Here is a 19,726-nt window from a genome sequence, read left to right as displayed (position 1 = left end):
TGTACAGCAGTATTCAGTAAAGCACTGTTCATATAGTGAAAAATTAGAATGACCTACCTAGCCAGAAAGACTGGTTACATTCTAATAGTGCTGATTCTGATGGTTTCCTGAGTACCGACTCTAGGCCAGGCACTGTGCTTGCATCTACAAATCTATTTATATTCCCTTGATCTTTACCCTAAGCCTGTGATAGGCGTTGAGAGTTCCATTTTATGGCTAAAGAAACTGAGGTATAGAGAAATGCAGGAACCTTCCTAAGGCCTATGTTACTAGTAAGTGGCAAAGACAGACATTGAACTTACATCTGACTCCAAGGGCTATGTTATCTCATTCCCCCATGTGATGGTATATTATAGAACTCTTGTACAAAGAGAGCTAGATTGACTATTACCAACTTGTAAAGGTATCCAAAATATATATACGATACGAAACACATATAATATATGAAAAAGCAAGTTACAAAATAGTATATATAATACGATCCCTTTAAAAAATGCTTAATATGTTACTATGTGAATCTAAAAAAGTCCGGAGAGATAAACAACGAACTATAAATGTTTGTTATGTCTTAAGCAGGTGGGATTACTGGATTCACTATTTTTTATAATTTTAGTTTTCAACAAGCATGTATTACTGTTTTAAATTCTTTTTTTTATTTAAGACTTTTTGAAAATCAAATACTTTTTTTTTTAAGCTAACATTTTCACTTTCTTCCGTCTTTTAGGTGATTCCAGTGAATTCCGCAGGCTCTCCTGTTGGGGATGTACCGTTCATCCGGTCGGGATTACTGGGGTTTGTAGGGCCAGTAAGTGACACTTGCATATTTGTTTTGGTGCATCTGATCCAAATATTTGTACTTTAGTTCACAGAACAAATTCTTATTAGTTCAAGAGTATTACAGGGCCGCTTAACTTACATTTAGAGCAGTTCCTGTAAAAATGTCATAAAATGAGTAATGTTTATTGTTCCAGTTACCCAAATTCATTTTATTCCTTCAAACTAAGACATTATCTTTTATTTTCAAAACTCTTTTCACTTATTCTTCCTATGTTGCATTGATTTGATTAATATATTTCAGTAAGTTAGAAGAGTGCTGAAAAAGTTAACCTTCAATAGCAAAGGGAAGCCATAATAGTGTACAGATCATTTTCATACAGATTATCAGCACTACACCAGGTGTAACAGTAAATTCTCTGAATGAAAACAATTTGTTTTTCAGCAGGTGGTATTTAGAGGCATTGGGTTTACAGAGACAATTAGGATATAAAACCTGTTCTCAAAGAGCTCACAGTTAGTTTCATGAGCCGGTGAGGAAGGCAGAGAGGCAGAGCATGAAGGGCTTTGCATGACATAATGGGAAGTTTGGATTTTATCTTGTAAGTAATAGACCTTCATTATCATAGTTGAGCCCACATACCTCCCTCCATCTTAATTACCTCCTTACCCTCTGTTTTTTCTCCTCATAACAGTTCAAGTTCTATAAGAAAAGATCTAATTTTATTTTATTTCTTCCCCACCATTTATGGGTGACGGTGGGGTTGAGGACATACCTCTAAGAATATCACTCTCCTAGAAAGAGACATCTGCACCTACTGTCTTGACTTCTTCACTCAGCACCAAGAAATTCTCAGAGACCCAACTCCTTTTAGCTTCCACTCCACTATTGAGGTCCAAGATGGAGCTCCAGCCATCACATCTGCATTCCAGGAAACAGGACAGAAGAAAGGATGTAGCCCTACTATCTCTTAAGAGAAATTCCCTGAAGCTGCTGAGCAACACTTCTACTTACATCTCGTTGTTCTGAACTAGTCACCTGGCCACACATAGCTGCAAGGGAGGCTGAAATGCATGCCCAGCTAGAAATTCTACTACTGTGAAAGAAATGGAAAAATAGATGTTGGAGGACCAGCAGAGACTGTCTTGTTCTCTTTATTCACTTCCACCGTAGGACTTTTCAGACTGTGTTGAAAATGGCTGATTTTCTTCTGTCTTCTGGGATGACAGAAGGATGGGCCAGTAGCTTCTTGAGACTAGAGATTATGTCTTACTTACAAAGCCTAGTCAGTGTATGGCATTACATTGTGCTTAGTAAATCAATTAGTGACATTCAAATGGAGATGACTACTAGATAATTCAATATATGTAAATGGTCCAAAAATTTAGGAATTCTATAATGAATGGGAAAAGTTAATTTATTTCAAATGGGTCTGGGAAAATTATTGATAAAAATTATATGAAATAATAATAGAATTATTTATACAGCGATGCTTTGAGGACATTGACAGCAGACTTTCCTGCAGCTCGGTTATTTTTTTGGAAAGGAGAGGCTCCTACAATTCCTTAGACCTTTCTTTATTAACTTAGTTCTAATATTACCAGATGGAAACATTACCCTTATAAATCTGAGACATTCATTCTCACATTAAAACTGTTTTACTCTCTTCCTAATTCCAGTGTTAAATGGTCTAACAATTTTCTCCTCTGCATCCATCCCATGAATAAGTACAGAAGATGAACTAATACATAATCATGACTGGGAAAATGAACTGTGCTCATTTGGCATCCTAGTTGCTTTCTTATAAAATTCCTCCATGGGACTTCCCTGGTGGTGCAGTGGTTAAGACTCCACACTTCCACTGCAAGGCACACAGGTTCAGTCCCTGGTCGGGGAACTAGGATCCCAACGTGCCTTGCAGTGCGGCAAAAAAATAAAATAAAATTCCTCCCTAAGAATGAATATGGGGCTTCCCTGGTGGTGCAGTGGTTAAGAATCCACCTGCCAATGCAGGAGACACGGGTTTGAGCCCTGGTCCGGGAACATCCCACACGCCACGGAGCAACTAAGCCCGTGAACCACAGTTACTGAGCCTGCGCTCTGGGGCCTGCGAGCCACAACTACTGAGCCTGTGTGCCTCAACTACTGAAGCTCATACGCCTAGAGCCTGTGCTCCGCAGCAAGAGAAGCCACCCCAGTGAGAAGCCTGCACACTGCAACGGAGAGTAGCCCCCACTCGCTCAACTACAGAAAAGCCCGCGCACAGCAACAAAGACCCAGTGCAGTCAAATATTAATTAATTAATTAATTAATTTAAAAAGAATGAATATGAATGGTTTCCCTTCTTATATACTATTAAGACCGCATTAATTGTAAGATGCCACTGATTCTGAGATGTCGAGATGTGAAACACTTTTTTAGAATCCATAAAATACGATATTTTCTTTCCTACAGTTTTTATGAGATTTATTTCAAGGCAGGAAGTAAAATGTCTGTTTTGCTATTTAAATTATGTAAATCATTGTTACCTTTCAGGGCAGCTTGGTTTTCGTGGTTGGAAAAATGGATGGGTTACTGATGGTTAGTGGTCGAAGACATAATGCTGATGACATTGTTGCTACTGGATTGGCTGTTGAATCAATAAAGACTGTTTATAGAGGAAGGTGAGTAGTACAGAGTTCAAAGGTCAGCACTTCTGGTGGAATCTAAAGATACCTCTGTAGGGTGATTTGAGTTGTATTCTGTAGATGCTGTAGATTAGGTTGTTTTTGATTAAGTGTAGCAGAAACCAGGCTTTGAATATTTATCTTAAAATGTCTGGTTCTTTGGCTGTAATTGAGGGGCTGTAACCATATCCTGTATTTCAGGTTTTAATTACTACTGTTTGTTGAATCCTGAAGACTGAGGAGAGATTTCTGAAACACTGAACTTCCTACATTCCTTCAATACAGAAGTCACCCCATTCAGTCTAATTGAGATAGATGCTACTCTGTAGGAGTTTACATCTAAGAATTGTTCCCTTACTTGACTCTAAATTATTACCATTTTAATGTAGAGATTGACATAGCACATAAGCGCTAATTTCAAATTCCATGGATGAAGTCGACTAGATATCCTCTTTTCTTTGCTTATTAACTCAAGAAAAGATATTTGGCATATATTTGAGTAATTGATGTCCTGTTCAGTAGTTTTCAGTCATGGATATATGTCTTTAAAGCAATCCTGGTGTCCCTTAGTTTTTGAAGCAGTAGAAAAATTAAACCACTAGAGAACCAGTTCCTGAAATGTATAGTTTTTTGTAATGGTGTGGCTTCCTGTGAGATGTAAACTCCATGGGATACTGGACCTTCTGTCTTTGGTCACGGTCACATCCCCAGCACTCAGCACAGCGCCTGGCACGCAGTAGGTGTTCATTAACTATGTGTGGATGAAAGGAAAGAAGGAAGGGAGGTGGTCAGGCTTGCTGGCGTTCTCAGCCCTCCAGTGCCTTCCCGTTATTTCACACATTCATTCAGCAAGCGTTTATTGGGTGCCAACTGTGTGCCACTGTTCTGGATGCTCAGGGTGTGGCAGTGAACAGCACAGGCCACGTCTCTGCCCGCGGGAACTCACATTCTCATTGGGGGAAGAGCAGGTAACCACATAGGGAAACAGATACTAGATGAGCTGGTGATGAGTGCTGTGCAGGAAGGACACGCGGGGTGGTGGTGCCTGCGGGTTATATGGGAAGTCTGGGAGTGCCTCACTAGCAGGGGGACGTTTGAGCCGAGACCTCACTCAGAGCAACCCCTCCCCCCGCCTCCAGGTCCTCCGTGACCACCTGGGCGGGTCTGACCTCTCCCCACCACTCTCTGCTTCACCACCCTGCTCCAGGCACACTGACCTTCTTGCTGTTCCTCAAACCTGCCAAGCTCGTTCCTACCTCAGAACCTTTTCGCTTTCCGTTCCTTCTGCCCGGAAACCTCTTCCTCCAGATCTCCGTGCGGCTCGCGTCCTCACCTCATTCAGGTCTCTGCTCCAATGTCCGCTCCTCAGGGAGGCGCTGCCCGCCCCCCCACCACCCCCCGACCCACACACTGCTCCGCCCCCGCCCTGCCTCGGTCCCCCGGTGTGTAGCGCGACGTGATTGTTCTGTCTCTGACACGCAAGCTCCACAAAGACAGGGACTTCAGCTTATTTATCGCTACGTCCCAACATTCACGACAGTGGCGCTTTGTACGCGTTTTTTGAGTCCTCGTTTTGATGGTAATGATTGTGACGTTTTCTTTTCTAAACTACTCCTTCCTGGGCAGTGCGGTGGGGATGTGTCCTCTCTGTAATTCCAACTGAGCAAAGCAAATAGGACTGGTTGTGAAGGGAGTCCTGATGTGTTTGATCTGTCTCTCTTAGAATTGCTGTGTTTTCTGTGTCTGTATTTTATGATGAGCGCATCGTGGTGGTTGCGGAACAAAGACCTGACGCTTCCGAGGAAGATAGTTTCCAGTGGATGAGCCGTGTGCTACAGGTGAGCGCACCTGGGGTCTCTGTCGGGGAGGTTGACTTTGCTGTCAAAGGCAGCAGAAGCCACTGCTGAAGCATTTTCTTCAGTGGACCAGTTATGTTGCCTTTTTTTTTTCCTGCCAGTAGCTACTCAAATATTCCAGCTACTGTTAGCAAAAGCAGATAGTACCACGCCTCCTTGTGTACCACAAAGTATTTTTCTGCTCAGGTTGCCAAAAACAATTGAATTTGACCTGCCTCAGCAAGTTCTTTCACTCTTTTGTGCCTGAGTGTTAACTACCCATGAACGTTTTAACTGTCCAAATGTGGAACACATCTTTGACATAATCAGTCCCCATGTCAACAGCTGCAGTCTTACTGCATGCTACAAGTGGTGCCTAGAGTGTGAGGAATCCAATATGAGCTGCTGTTCTTCCTTTGAAGGAGCTTTACTGTGGAGTTAGAGATCTAGGTGAAGTAAACCACTAGGGAAGGAGGAAGATATGGGCTCAGTATAAGGGAAATGTTTCTAGGGGAGCAGGCTAGAATGATGAAGAGAGCCTAGTATTCGTTTAGAATCATACTTTGAATCCCAGCTCCACTACCTACCACATAAGTGCCTTTAGGCAGCTTACTTAACCTCACTGAGTTTATTTTCTCGTCTGTAAAGTGGGGATAAAATTATCTATATTACAGAGCTATTGGAAGGTTAATTGATGGTAATTAGATAATGAATTGAAATATTTAGTGCCTGCCTTCAGTACAAGATGATGGCGATCATTATTAATATAAAAAAGAACAATCATAAGCATATCTCCAATGAGGAGTTTATCTTAAATAACATTCCCTTTCCTCTCGGTCCCCTCACTCTGCTCTACTTTATGCTTAGTATCTATCAGCATATAAGTGTCTTCATATGTATTGTTTTCTACATCCACTATAATAGAAGACCTGTGAAAGCCAAGAGTTACTCTCTCTTGTTCCTGTTAGTCCAGAACCAGATGGCTATGCCAGCACATCATCAGAGTAGGCTCAGCAAATATTTGTTGGATAAATGGATGGTCCAGAGAAAGCATGGACTGTCCTTACCATTCAACTTATATGTATTGGGATTGTTCCCAGTGTCTAGAACTTGTCTGCTTGGGGCATTTGGATTTATTTATTGCCAGTTGGTAGTAATGTTGTAGAAATGTTGTAGGCATGAGATGAGTGATGGCACTAGATGACTTTTAAGATTCTTCCTATCTGCAGGGTCTGTGATTCGGAATTATCAGTTGGTATAGCATAGGCTGTTTATAGTGCAAAAATCAGAGAAAGGAAAGAGAATACTGAAGATAGACTAGATAGAAAAAACTGTGAAGAAAGTGGGACTGGGTGATCTCTGAAAGACGGTTAGTAATCAGACCCGCAAAGAGAATTTTTTTATACTGTTCATATTTTCAAACACACTGCTTATTTCATTCAGAAAGAACTTTGGGGGATAGTGGTAGAATCTTGTGGTGGATTATGTATTTTTTCCAGTTACAGGAAGCAAATTTCCCAGGTTGTTATTTTTCCCTGGAAAGCAACTATAGGAATTAAATGCAGTGCTAAACTTACTAATCCAAATTTTTGTTAAAGTCATTTGGGGTCTGATTTGGGTGTGAAATAAGAAGGCATTATCTTATATGTAGCTTCTCTGCTTGGGGTACTTGGATCCATAGTAGAACATTAAGAACTCCATGTGTTCTGGTAGGTTAGGGCCCAGAGGTTGTTTAATTCCAGGTCAGTGTATGATATAAACTAAACACCTAACTCAACACCTTCTAAGGAACGTCGTCAGTGGATGACTTACCAGGTGGCATATTTTCAGTGAGGAATCCAAGCTACACATGATACATTTGCTAACTTCCTGTATATTCTAAGATACTCAAGACTTAGGAACTGTTACAGACTTCCCATTTCCTAGTTATCTCTGTTGGTTAGTGGATTAGTCTGAAGAATATGCTTTCAAGTTTATTCCTCTGCCCTTTTAAGTCATTTTAATAAAAGGCCTTGTCTGTCTTTTATGACTCTTGGTCCATTCGTCTTCTCAGGCTGGATCTCCTTTTCAGTAAGATTTGTGGGTAGTACAAAAGAACCCTCTCAACTGGCATGTTTAGAAATGGTATTGATGGTTGGTCAGTTAGTTTTCAAAGGTGATTGAAGCAGAAAACCATAACAATGAGAAATTCTTCAAGTATTAAATTTTAACACAAAACATAACAAGTGTGCCTTTTATTTGACGCAGAGGCGTGTGAGTGTGAGTTACACCAGTTTGAGTTCCAGGTCAGCTTACTTCCATAAACTACGTCCAAAAGCATTGGTTTCTGGTTTCATTTCCTTTAAGTTAGACTAGAACATGAATATTTGAACAGAAACTTACGTTTTAGAATTAACTTGCCCATTCCTATCAACAGTAGGAGTTCACCTCTAATGAGTCTTTAAAAAGCATAACTCTACCTATTTTGCATTCATATTTTATCAGTGGATATAATAGTTAATTATCTGAGCACAGTAACAAGAACAGCAGCTGTAAAAGGTATAGAAGCAGGCACAGCTGACACTCAGTGAGCGCACGGGTGCGTGGCTGGGAACAGGGGTGCGCCGAGGGAGCTGTTGGCCTCCAGGACTCAGTGTGAGGTGGGCCTCACCTGGATGTTTTGCAAAGGGGATGCCTAGTAACCTGGTGAACCGCTTAAGCAAGGGCTTACTTACAGAGCTTCTGTTTTGTTCATAATAAAAATACTGGGACTTCCCTGGTGGCGCGGTGGTTAAGAATTCGCCTGCCAATGCAGGGGACACGGGTTCGAGCCCTGGTCCGGGAAGATCCCACATGCCGCGGAGCAGCTAAGCCCGTGTGCCACAACTACTGAGCCCACGTGCCACAGTTACTGAAGCCCACACGCCTAGAGCCCATGCTCCGCAACAAGCCACTGCAATGAGAAGCCCGTGCACCACAACGAAGAGTAGCCCCCACTCGCCGCAACTAGAGAAAGCCCGCACGCAGCAGCGAAGACCCAGTACAGCCAAAATTAAATAAACAAAATAAATAAATTTATTAAAAGTAAATAAGTAAAATTTAAAAATTAAAAATAAATTAAAAATAAAAATATTTTGCCTCTGTTTAATTGAGCTATGTTGGACAGCTAAAATATTAAACGAACCGAAACAAATTTCTAGGTTTTGGACATTATCAATCAAGAGAGAACATACTGAGGCTTGCAAATCAGTATCCACCTCTGTCCGTTTAGATTGTACTGGGTTGGCCAATACCTCACCACTCTGCCATCACTGGAAGGATTAGGTACCTTTAGATGTATGGGATACTAATAATCTACCAGATTCTAGACCTAGAACGGAGAGAGAAAGAAAAACTCTAGGGCTTCCCTGGTGGCGTGGTGGTTAAGAATCCACTTGCTAATGCAGGGGACATGGGTTTGAGCCCTGGTCCGGGAAGGTCCCATATGCCGCGGAGCAACTAAGCCTGTGCACCACAACTATTGAGCCTGTGCTCTAGAGCCCGCGAGCCACAACTACTGAAGCCCTCGCGCCTAGAGCCCGTGCTCCGCAACAAGAGAAGCCACCGCAGTGAGAAGCCCGCGCACCGCAATGAAGAGTAGCCCCTGCTCGCCGCGACTAGAGAAAGCCCACGCGCAGCAACGAAGACCCAAGCAGCCAAAAATAAAATAAAACACAAAAAACTCTTAGAGTAGAATAATGCATTGTGTTAGGAGGATGTCAAATGTCATAAAATTAATCTCACTGAGTATTTATTTTGTTTGTATTTTTCTAGGCAATCGATAGCATTCATCAAGTGGGGGTTTATTGTCTTGCTCTGGTGCCTGCCAATACTCTGCCCAAAACTCCACTGGGAGGGATCCACATATCTCAGACGAAACAGCTCTTTCTGGAGGGATCGCTACATCCTTGTAATATCCTCATGTGCCCACATACATGCGTGACCAATTTGCCAAAACCCCGGCAAAAGCAACCAGGTAAGAATGCTGGCTTTGAAGGCATGACATTAAAACTGTAACTTGAAGAAGCTGAATTCTCTCAGCATGATGTTTTTCTCTAGAGTTGGACTTTACAAAGATTAGTAAGTAACATGAGAATCGTATCAGCTGACCAAAAGCAGGAAGGAGTGAGATTTTGTAAAATAGCTTTTCCAGGTTTACTGTTGGCTCAGTCTTCTGAGTAATTCTCAGTAGAGTGCCTCCATTTTCCCTGGATGTAAGGTATGGGGTCAAGGTGATCAGAATCCCACTGGCGGAGGTAGAATAGAGCAAGTCCCGTAAGGGAAGGTTCTGATAATAAGAAGAGCTAGTACTTATTGAGGCTTACTAAAAGCCAAATATGAGCTATACATTTTACAAATATGATCCTAGAGCTTCGCCCTCAGCTGTGGAAAGTAAAGTTCAGAAAAGTTAAGAATTGTGCCCAAAGTCATATAGCTGGTTAGTGACAGAGGTGAGATAAATAGCATGTTTTGCATTTGCCATATTCCTATGAATTCAAGATGCAAATAGAAGTATGTGAATTGCCATGTGAAACAAGGAAAAAACCAAATAGTCAATTTCACCATTTTGCCTAATTTCTGAACAAACCTAGGTTGTAGGGCTAATGAGTAGGAGACTAAAGGCAGGAGTAAGTGATTGATGGTCAGTCATGTTAAAATATCTGTTTAGGGCTTCCCTGGTGGCGCAGTGGTTGAGAGTCCGCCTGCCGATGCAGGGGACACGGGTTCGTGCCCCAGTCTGGGAAGATCCCACATGCCACGGAGCAGCTAGGCCCGAGAGCCATGGCTGCTGAGCCTGCGCGTCCGGAGCCTGTGCTCTGCAACGGGAGAGGCCACAACAGTGAGAGGCCCGCGTACCGCAAAAAAAAAAAAAAAATCTATTCAATCCAACGTGAAGTGATTAAGTTTTATTGATGCTTTTTCATTTTAATTGAGAAGTTAATGAGAGCCTCCCAGTTTCTTGTATGCCTGGAAACACATGAGAGCCAAAATCTGGCCTTTACAGTTCCCACTGCTACCACATACACTCACACACACATACACATAGTGGGAAGATTAGGAAGTCAAAGGGAAGTATGGCATTTAATTATATTTCCATTAAGACCGCTTTTGCTGAAAGGTAAATATGATGTACAATAATAAAATAAAAGGTAAGCCTCTGACTCTCTAGGATATTTTTATTAGGATATTACAATGTTAATCTGCTCTGCTTTGCAGTAGTTATTACTTCAGTGGTCTGGTGGCTGAAGATCATATCACATTTGGTTATATAGACGTTATTGTCAACTCACCAAGTAACCTTATCTTAGTAACAGTGTATATAGAGCTAAAGTATATATGATATTTATCAGTTTCTGCTAGTGGAAATGACAGTTTATGGAGGCTAATATTCTAAAGGGGCAGTTGGAATCAAATCTGTACTAATCAAGAAATATATAAAAAGAAGTATCTTCATATTTCCTGCCTACGTATCTGATGGACATGTAAAACATACAAATCCTTCTCCATCTTGTATTCTGTTATACTGAAGTCCTACATTTGTCATATGAGTAAAATCCTATTTTAAATAGCATTTAATCTAGAATTCCTTTAACAAAGCTTTCATTTCAGTAGATGCTTAAAGGATGCAACTCAGAGACATAGTAGTTGCTTAAAACATTGCTTTTGCTAGCCAGATTTCACCCAGTTTTACTAAATGACGAAACCTGTATAAAAGGTTTATTCCTAAGCCCTCATAGGCATAGCATCCACCTGTCTGATGAAAGCATTAGGTTTGGATTCTGTGTTTTTGCTGTCTGTTGTGATGGTCTGCTAAGATCTTAGTGGAATGCTTATGGGTCAGACCAAAGCAGCTTGAAAATGTAGCATAGGGGGAACAGACATGATGTGGGGATAGCATGAGAGGATGGGGTTTAAGAAGAATACAGGAGCATAGAGATGGTTGGGAGTGAGGTAAAAAAGGAAAGGAGAGGAAAAGGAAGATAGAAACGGTGTTAAGGTAGCCCAGTGACAAAAATCTCATTGAGATGTCTGTTAAGCTGTCGTGTAAAGAATGGGAATGTGTTAGGACTGGTTTTGGCTGCACGTTTCAGATGAACATAACGGCTGCTTAAACAAGAGGCAAGTTTTTTCTTTCTCAAGTGAAAGAAATCCAGAGCTAGGCAGTCCAAGGCTAGGATGGAACTGGCTAGGAACCCTCAGTCACCGTTGGTCCAGCTTCCCATCTTATTGCGTTGGCATTGTTATCAGTTAACTATTGTTATAGATGTGCTGCATAACAAATAATCCTAAAACTCAGTGGTTTAAAGTAAGAAGCATTTATTTTTCACTCATGGAATGTGGATCTGCTGAACCTGGCTGGGATCCGCTGGCCTTGGCTTGGCTCCAGGCTGTAGGTTGGGTTCAGACCTGTTCCATGTGTGTCCTCATCATGGGACCAGCAGCTACCTGTGCCATATTTTCCTCAAGGCAGATGGCAAAAGCAAGAAGCAAGCCAAACCATACAAGCATACTGAAAGCTTCTGTTTGCTTCATGTTTCCTAACATTTTATTGTCCAGGACAAGTCAGACCAGGCCCAAAGTCAGTGGAGCAGAGAGGTATATACTCCTCTCATGTAATCCCAGCAAGGAAGACTTGTAAGAAAATCAAACAGTCTGCCACAGCCAGCCTTAGCATACTGCCTCAGGGTTCATTTAAGCTCCTGACCTCCAGCCATCAGTTCTACATTCCAGCTAGCAGGTGGGAGAAAACGACAAAGAAGGGAATACCCTTCCCCTTTAAACATATCTTCTAGAAATCGCACATATTACTTACTCTTACCTATTATTCTCCCACGATAAAGAATATAGTCTTTATTCCAGGCATTTGCCCAGCTAAAAACTGGAGGTTGTGTTTTTAAGGAAAAAGAGGAGACTAGGGCTTGATGACTAGCAGTCTTTGCCAGTGGAAATTTATAGAATTTTGTGGAGAAAATAAGAAGACATATTACAGGTACAGCACAGTATCAGCAATTAGCCTCGTAGATGTTATTGCTTTCAGTAATTTTTCACTCTTTGACTCATAGTCTCAAGAAATACACACAGAAGGACCTCAAGAAATTACTGCTGAGTTATTTTTGTCATTTTAAATTACTCTGAAAAATTCACTTTTTAAAACATCACACCTTTATTAACTTTACATTGTGAGTCCAGGAATGGGCAACTTACACAGTCATATATAGTCTGTGTCCTGCCTATATAAAAAAGGCTGTCTCCAACATAATATATCTGTTAACGTATTATGCAGTCTCTTGGGAAAGAATTTTGCATATTGTATTGGATTGGCCAAAAAGTTCCTTCAGTTTTTAAGTAAAAATAAAAGACATTTTTCATTTTCACCAAGAACTTTATTGAACAGCATATTCACCATTTTGTTCCACTACCTTCTGCCATTTTTCAGGCAACTTCGTAATTCCATCTTCCCAAACCTTTTTCTTTTTGAGCAAAGAACGGTTCCAGGTGCCTTTTACAGTCTTCCAGGGAATTGAAACTTTTTCCATTAAGAGAATTTTGTTAAGACCGAAATAAATGGAAATCTGAAGGTGCAATGTCTGGTGAATACGGCGGGTGAATCAGAACTTCCCAGCCAAGCTGTAACAGTTTTTGCCTGGTCATCAAAGAAACGTGTTCTTGCGTTATCCTGATGGAAGATGATGCGTTTTCTGACTAATTCCTCTTTTTGTCGAGTGCTGCTTTCAACTGGTCAAATTGGAAACAGTACTTGTTGGAATTAGTCATTTGATTTTCCAGAAGGAGCTCATAATAGAGGACTCCCTTCCAATCTCACCATATACACAACATCACCTTTGGATGAAGACTAGCCTGTAGTGTGGTTGGTGGTGGTTCATTTCACTTGCCCCACAATCTCTTCTGTTCCACATTATTGTACAGTATCCACTTTTCATCTCCTGTCACGATTTGTTTTAAAAACGGAACGTTTTCATGACATTTCAGTAGAGAATTGTGAGCAGAAATACAGTCAAGAAGGTTTTTTTTGCTTAACTTATGTGGAACACAAACATCAAAGCAATTAACGTAACCAAGCTGGTGCAGACGGTCTTCAGCGCTTGATTTGGATATTTTGAGTATGTCAGCTATCTGCCGCGTGGTATAATGTTGATTGTTCTCAATGACTCGATTTGATCGCTATCAACTTCACCTGGTTTACTGAACCATGAAGCATCGTCCAGTGAGAAATCTCCAGCACTAAACTTTGCAAACCACTTTTGACATATTCAGTCAGTCACAGCACCTTCTTCATACACTGCACAAATCTTTCTATGCGTTTCAGTTGCGTTTTTACCTTTTTTGAAATAATAAAACATTATACGCCGAAAATGTTGTTTTTCCTTCTATCTTCAATATTAAAATGGCTACACAAAAATTCACCAATTTTGATAAGTTTTTTTTTAAATGCACACTGATGTGACAGCTGTCATAATACAGTCTAACAAAATTGTTTCGAATGAACTTAAAGACAGCTAAGCACTACTAGAGAGCCATCTTACGGAAAAAACCAAACGAACCTTTTGGCCACCCAGTACTTAAAATTTCAGTGGACATACACTTTGTAGATGAAAACTGTTTAGCAGAGTATTGGAGTTCTTTACCCTTAGGGTGTGGTTTTTTTTTTTTAGTTTAAAATTTTTCTTTAACTTTTCATTTTGAAGTAATTTCACTTACAAAAAAAGTTGCCAAACAGTAAAAGAATTGCCTTATACTCTTTACCCAGCTTTCCCACATATTTAAAAGTGATTCCATGATTTAAGTGATCTTGTTCCAGCTATTTCAGTACATTCATAATCAACAGATTTTGGCAATAAACGTTATTTAATATTAAAGCATAGCATCAGCATTATTCAAAACTCAGCTGGCAATAAATTTTGTTATGTTTTAGCTGTCTTCTTAGTTTCATACATTGGAGTCTAATCTTTAAGTGACCATCAGGAAAGGCATACAAAGCCCTAGCATTATTGAGAAAGGGAGAGTTTTCCTTTTTTATCTTGAGAAAGGGAGAGTTTTCACTTTTTTTTCCCCAAGTGGCAAGCCTCTGGAACAGTTGAAAATACCGTAATGAACACCCATATACCTTCCCCTAGATTCAGCAACTGTTAACTTTTTTTTTAACTGAATTCTTTGAAAGGAAATTGCAGACATCATGACACTACACCCCCAAATATTTCAGCAGTATATCTCTAGAGAACAAAAACATTCTCCTAAAATTTTCCTAATCAGCCACAATGCCATTATCCTATTAAGAAAGTTAGCATTGAGCTTCCCTGGTGGCGCAGTGGTTGAGAGTCCGCCTGCCGATGCAGGGGACATGGGTTCGTGCCCCGGTCCGGGAAGGTCCCACATGCCGCGGAGTGGCTGGGCCCGTGAGCCATGGCCGCTGAGCCTGCGCGTCCGGAGCCTGTGCTCCGCAACGGGAGAGGCCTGCGTACCTCAAAAAAAGAAAAGAAAAGAAAAAAGAAAGTTAGCATTAATATAATCCTATCATTTAATAATACACAATCTATGTTCATATTTCTCCACCTGTTTATTGTAGTAGCTGATTTTTTTTTAATCCAGTATCTAAAGTCACACATTGCTTTTGGCTGTCATGTCCTTTAACTTGAAAGCTCCCAAATCTGTTGTGTCTTCAAGACACAGACCTTTTTGAAGAATCCAGGCCAGTTGTCTTGTAGAATGTCCTACAATCTGGATTTCATTGCTCACTTAAAATAAAGCCCTTCTGATTTTCCTGATGAACTCACCCTCAGTCCTCATAGATGGCAGATTTCTTTTCAGACCAGATATTTATTACTGTTAAGCCCCCGTTAGGGTTTTATCCATGATTGGAACAGATGAAATGTATCAGTAGGAACCAGTGCAACCAACTGTCACCTCCTCGGAGTGAAAACTTCCCTCTCTACACAGTCCCTCCACCCCCCAATCCATGTCTCTCCTGTGGTCCTATTTTCTTTTTTTCCAGCACTTCCTGCTACCTGACGTTATCTGTGTATGTGTTTATTGGTTGCCTTTCCCCGCTAGAATACAAGCTGTATGTCTTGTTTGCTACTTTGTCCCAGTGCCTAGAAGGGTGCTCAGTCGGTATTGGTTGAATGAACGTTTGAACCAGCTTTGGTCAGTCTGGAAATGCTTGGGGCTGGCGTGGGGGTGGTATGTAGCTTGAATCGCCATCTCCAGAGAGCTGATTTTTGCTTTTACTTACAGGCGTAGGCCCTGCTTCTGTGATGGTTGGGAATCTGGTTGCAGGAAAACGCATAGCACAAGCTGCAGGAAGGGATCTTGGGCAAATTGAAGAGAATGATTTAGTGAAGAAGGTAAGTGTTCCAGAAGTGTTGATTTTTACAAACAAGTCAAGGACAGAACCTACGCTTCAGGTAACAGATGGCAGATGCATTGTCCAGCTTCTTAAAAGTTGCTGACCATGATTCTTTTTTCTGCTTTATGACTTCAGCACCAATTTCTGGCGGAGATCTTACAGTGGCGAGCCCAGGCAACTCCTGACCACGTACTCTTCATGCTGTTGAATGCCAAGGTATTAAAAATGCAATTGTATGTCTAATCAGCTGGCTATTGTGAGAGTATCTTAGGCACACTTGATCTCTTTCTTTCATCAGAAAAGTTCTGTTGCCAACTCAGAGGAAGGAGTTGTTGCTTTCTCCTCGTTTTGATATATGAGGATAAATTGTGCAGTTATTTCAAGGTTGAAATGAGACCTCCTGGAGTGTTATTCAATACTGTCTCTTTTTTGTCACAATCAAGTTGTCTTTTTTCAGTTCTGATAGGAACCGTAGGACAACCATGTAATTACATAATCTACAGATAGACAGAATGCATTGTGTCAATGTAATTTTTAACCCAGTTTGACTTTTAATTCTTTGATTTCCACCAGAAATAAAATGACTTTAGATCAACATTTTAAAAACCAGTTGTTTCTAGTACATACTTAAATTATTTATTGCTAACATAAAAAGCAAATTGAAAATTATTCAAGAGTATGTTTAACTATTGCTTTCTAATGGATGGTTCGCCAGAATATTGTATTTTTTAAGTTATGCATTCCATGGGAGTCTGTTGAGATTTGTTTGTTTTAATGGTTGAGTCCGAAGCTGGTACTGTGACCACAGCATAGAACAGTATTTGTCAACAGCAGAGGGAAGACTGGAGGGCCTATTGGAGTCCCTTAGGGGACTTACCCAGATGGCCCCCTTCTGCCCCAGGCCCTGGATTCTGATAGTCTCTCCCTCCCTCCCTCTCTCCCTCCCTCCCTCTCTCCCTCCCTCCCTCCCTCCCTCCCTCCCTCCCTCCCTCCCTCCCTCCCTCCCTCTCTCTCTCTCTCTCTCTCTCTCTCTCTCTCTCTCTCTCTCTCTCTCTCTCTCACACACACACACACACACACACACACACACACACACACACCACACACATACACAGCTTTGAGAATTTATGCAGTGATAGAACCTGAGAGGGATATGCTGTGCATCTTAGTGAAAAGTCAGTTAAAATCTTAAGAACCGTTGCTCTATGGTAGAAAACTTTGGGACTTCCTTGCTCCACCTCTGCATGAAGTGGGCTTCTCTTCAAGTGCATGGATTGATTAGGGTCCTTCCATTTCAGTAAGAAGATGTCAATCCAGCTTGTTCCCCACTCCACTCCCAAGCTTGGCTACAGTTAAACTTATGGCCCTGTCAAATCATACTTCAGATCTATTTGTTAGTGAAAGTAAGTTGAAATTTGCTTCTTGGGTAGAGAAATAATATATATGGATGACTAAAGGACATGCAGTCCATCTATTCTTCTGCATATTCTAACATTTTACCTTGGATTAGCCCAGGCCACCAGAAAGCCTAGGAACCATACAACATTGTTCCCTTATGCCCAGAAAATGCTTCTTACTGAAGTTTAGTTTACTGCCGTACCAAGGACCAAAAAGAGAGCCATTGTAAGAAATGGCCTTATGAATTTAACCCTGATTTTAGCCAAAGGAATATTCATTTTAGTGTTATAACCTTAATGTCCAACAATAGACAATTGACTAAATAAATTATGGTATATAAACATGAAATACTGTGCAGTCATTGAAAATAATGTTATAGAATAGTTGATGAACCAGAAAATAGTCATAATGTGGAAGTAGGAAAAGTAGGATATAAAACTTTAATAATAATTGAGTACTTACTGAAGACCCTGTCCTGGGTGCTTTCCATTTCATAGTTCATTTTAAGGTTAGGGGAACGGAGGCATAGAGACATGAAATCACTTGCCCAAGGTCGCAGGGCCCTAAGTGGTAGGACTAGGAAATTAGCTCCTTCATTTGAACCCAAACTAGCTTCAGAGCCCACATTCTTAGCCAATGCACTATACAGCCTCTGGCATAATATAGTATACCTTTTTTTTTTTAATGTTGCATGTGAATTTATATATAATACATACTCATTTGTTAAAAACCAGGAAAATATACAGCAAAAGTTAATAGTGGTTACATCTCATATTTACTAATCTATATTTTCCAAATTTTCTATATTGAACTTGTACTACTTTATAGTAATGAAATTTAAAAGTTATTTTTAAAAGAAACAGCTCAGTAAACTTGTTTTTATCATGAGTTTTTTAAAGTTAAGTTACAATAATTAAAACAGTGTGGTATTGGCACGATATAGACAAATAACAGTTTGGTTTTATCTGGTAAAGTTGAAGGTGGGCATACCCATTGACCCAGCAATTCCATTTCTAGGGCTATACCTGACCAAAACTCATATATTTATGCACCAGGATATATGTATTAGAATGAATTGTCCATCAGCAGTAGAATGGATGAATAAATTGTGGTATGTTCATGCAGTTAAATACTGTGCAGCAACAAAAGCAAATGAACTATACACCTAAGTATGAGAGGTTAGATGACGCTTCATAGAATGTTGAGAGAAAGAAGCAAACCACAAAAAAATATATGTACAGTACAACTATGAAAATCAAATATTTCATAGGTGGTAAAAATATAAAGAAAAAGAAATTAGCCACTAACATTAAAAAGTCACGATAGTGGTTCCCTATGGAGGGAAGGAGAAGGCACCCATGAGGGTGCTTTTAAGCAGGGGTCTTTTTCACATCAGGCTGGTTCTTACACAGATGCTTGTTTTTTATATATATATATATATATATATATATATATATATATATATATATATATATATTTTTTTTTTTTTTTTTTTTTTTTTTTTTTTTTTTACCAGTACGCAGGCCTCTCACTGCTGTGGCCTCTTCCGTTGCGGAGCACAGGCTCCGGACGCGCAGGCTCAGCAGCCATGGCTCATGGTCCCAGCCGCTCCGCGGCACGTGGGATCCTCCCGAACCAGGGCACGAACCTGCGTGCCCTGCATCGGCAGGCGGACTCCCAACCACTGTGCCACCAGGGAAGCCCTATAATTTTTTATTAAGCTACACGTTCATATCTTATGCACTTTCACACTCGTGTGTTATATTTTACAAAGGCACAGGGGTTCAAAAAGCCCAGCTCGGTGAAACTTGAATTGGACAATAAGGGTATTTATGAAGACCCGCAGGAGAAATTATTCTCAGGACCAGGAATAATTGGCCATCTCCTAATCTGCTAACCTTTGTTAATTCACTGTTCGTGTTTTTGTTTACATCTCTGCTGTTAGAATACTCAGAGCCAAACTCGTGTTTTACACAAGTGTACTTGACCACATAGCCAGCGCCCTGACCTCACTCATGCCCTCGTCCTGCTTTCATTTCTTTTATTTTCCCCTCTTCTCTTATTTCTTCATGTAAATACAAAATTGCTATGTATTTTTAAAGCTATCTTAAATAAGAGAGACTGTAAATACATACGTTTGATTTAAGTTAATGTTGTTAGTCCCTAAGTACCTTCAAACATTGAGAAAGAAAAGGAATACCACACACGTCTTTTGGTGCTTGGGGAATTTTCACTGAACTTGATAGCTTGCTGCAGATAATCTAGTAAGGCACAAGCCTTCCATATAATGTCAGATTGGCTCTGTTTGTTACCATTTTCCTTACTGGGCGTCAACCTGCTTATCCTTTCTTCTATTAACAGGGAACTACGGTGTGCACGGCCAGCTGCCTTCAGCTTCATAAGCGAGCAGAGAGGATTGCAGCAGTTCTTGGTGACAAGGGACATCTCAATGCAGGAGACAACGTTGTATTACTCTATCCACCTGGTAAGTGCTGGATTGGTAGACTAGACAAGCTCCATTGCTAGACTACAGACTCTAAGAGGACAGGAGCTCAGGGCTGCTATACATGACCACGTGGGCTGTGCGCACAGGCTCATGCCACGGGAACAGGCCTCTCCTCTCAGGGTTGTGCAGTGTGAGGGCTCTGCCAGGACCGGGCCTGTTGTA

General features: G+C 40.8%; 1 protein-coding gene across 6 annotated transcripts in view; it reads left to right on the top strand.

Annotated features, from left to right (window-relative positions):
* The window catches only part of DIP2B (disco interacting protein 2 homolog B), a 233,019-nt gene that overhangs the window by 192,152 nt on the left and 21,141 nt on the right, over positions 1–19,726 (top strand). For all 6 annotated transcript variants that reach the window (XM_019934449.3, XM_019934451.3, XM_073788683.1 and 3 more), the window contains 7 exons: positions 725–805; positions 3,311–3,438; positions 5,165–5,279; positions 9,069–9,270; positions 15,549–15,658; positions 15,796–15,876; positions 19,420–19,543. In XM_019934449.3, coding sequence (XP_019790008.1) covers positions 725–805; positions 3,311–3,438; positions 5,165–5,279; positions 9,069–9,270; positions 15,549–15,658; positions 15,796–15,876; positions 19,420–19,543 — 841 coding nt within the window. The remainder of the gene's footprint in view (positions 1–724; positions 806–3,310; positions 3,439–5,164; positions 5,280–9,068; positions 9,271–15,548; positions 15,659–15,795; positions 15,877–19,419; positions 19,544–19,726) is intronic.

Source organism: Tursiops truncatus, chromosome 11, assembly GCF_011762595.2.
Source record: "Tursiops truncatus isolate mTurTru1 chromosome 11, mTurTru1.mat.Y, whole genome shotgun sequence".
NCBI lineage: Eukaryota > Metazoa > Chordata > Mammalia > Artiodactyla > Delphinidae > Tursiops > Tursiops truncatus.
The sequence above is the reverse complement of the archived record's forward strand: the minus strand, read 5'-3'. Positions and strand labels throughout refer to the sequence as shown.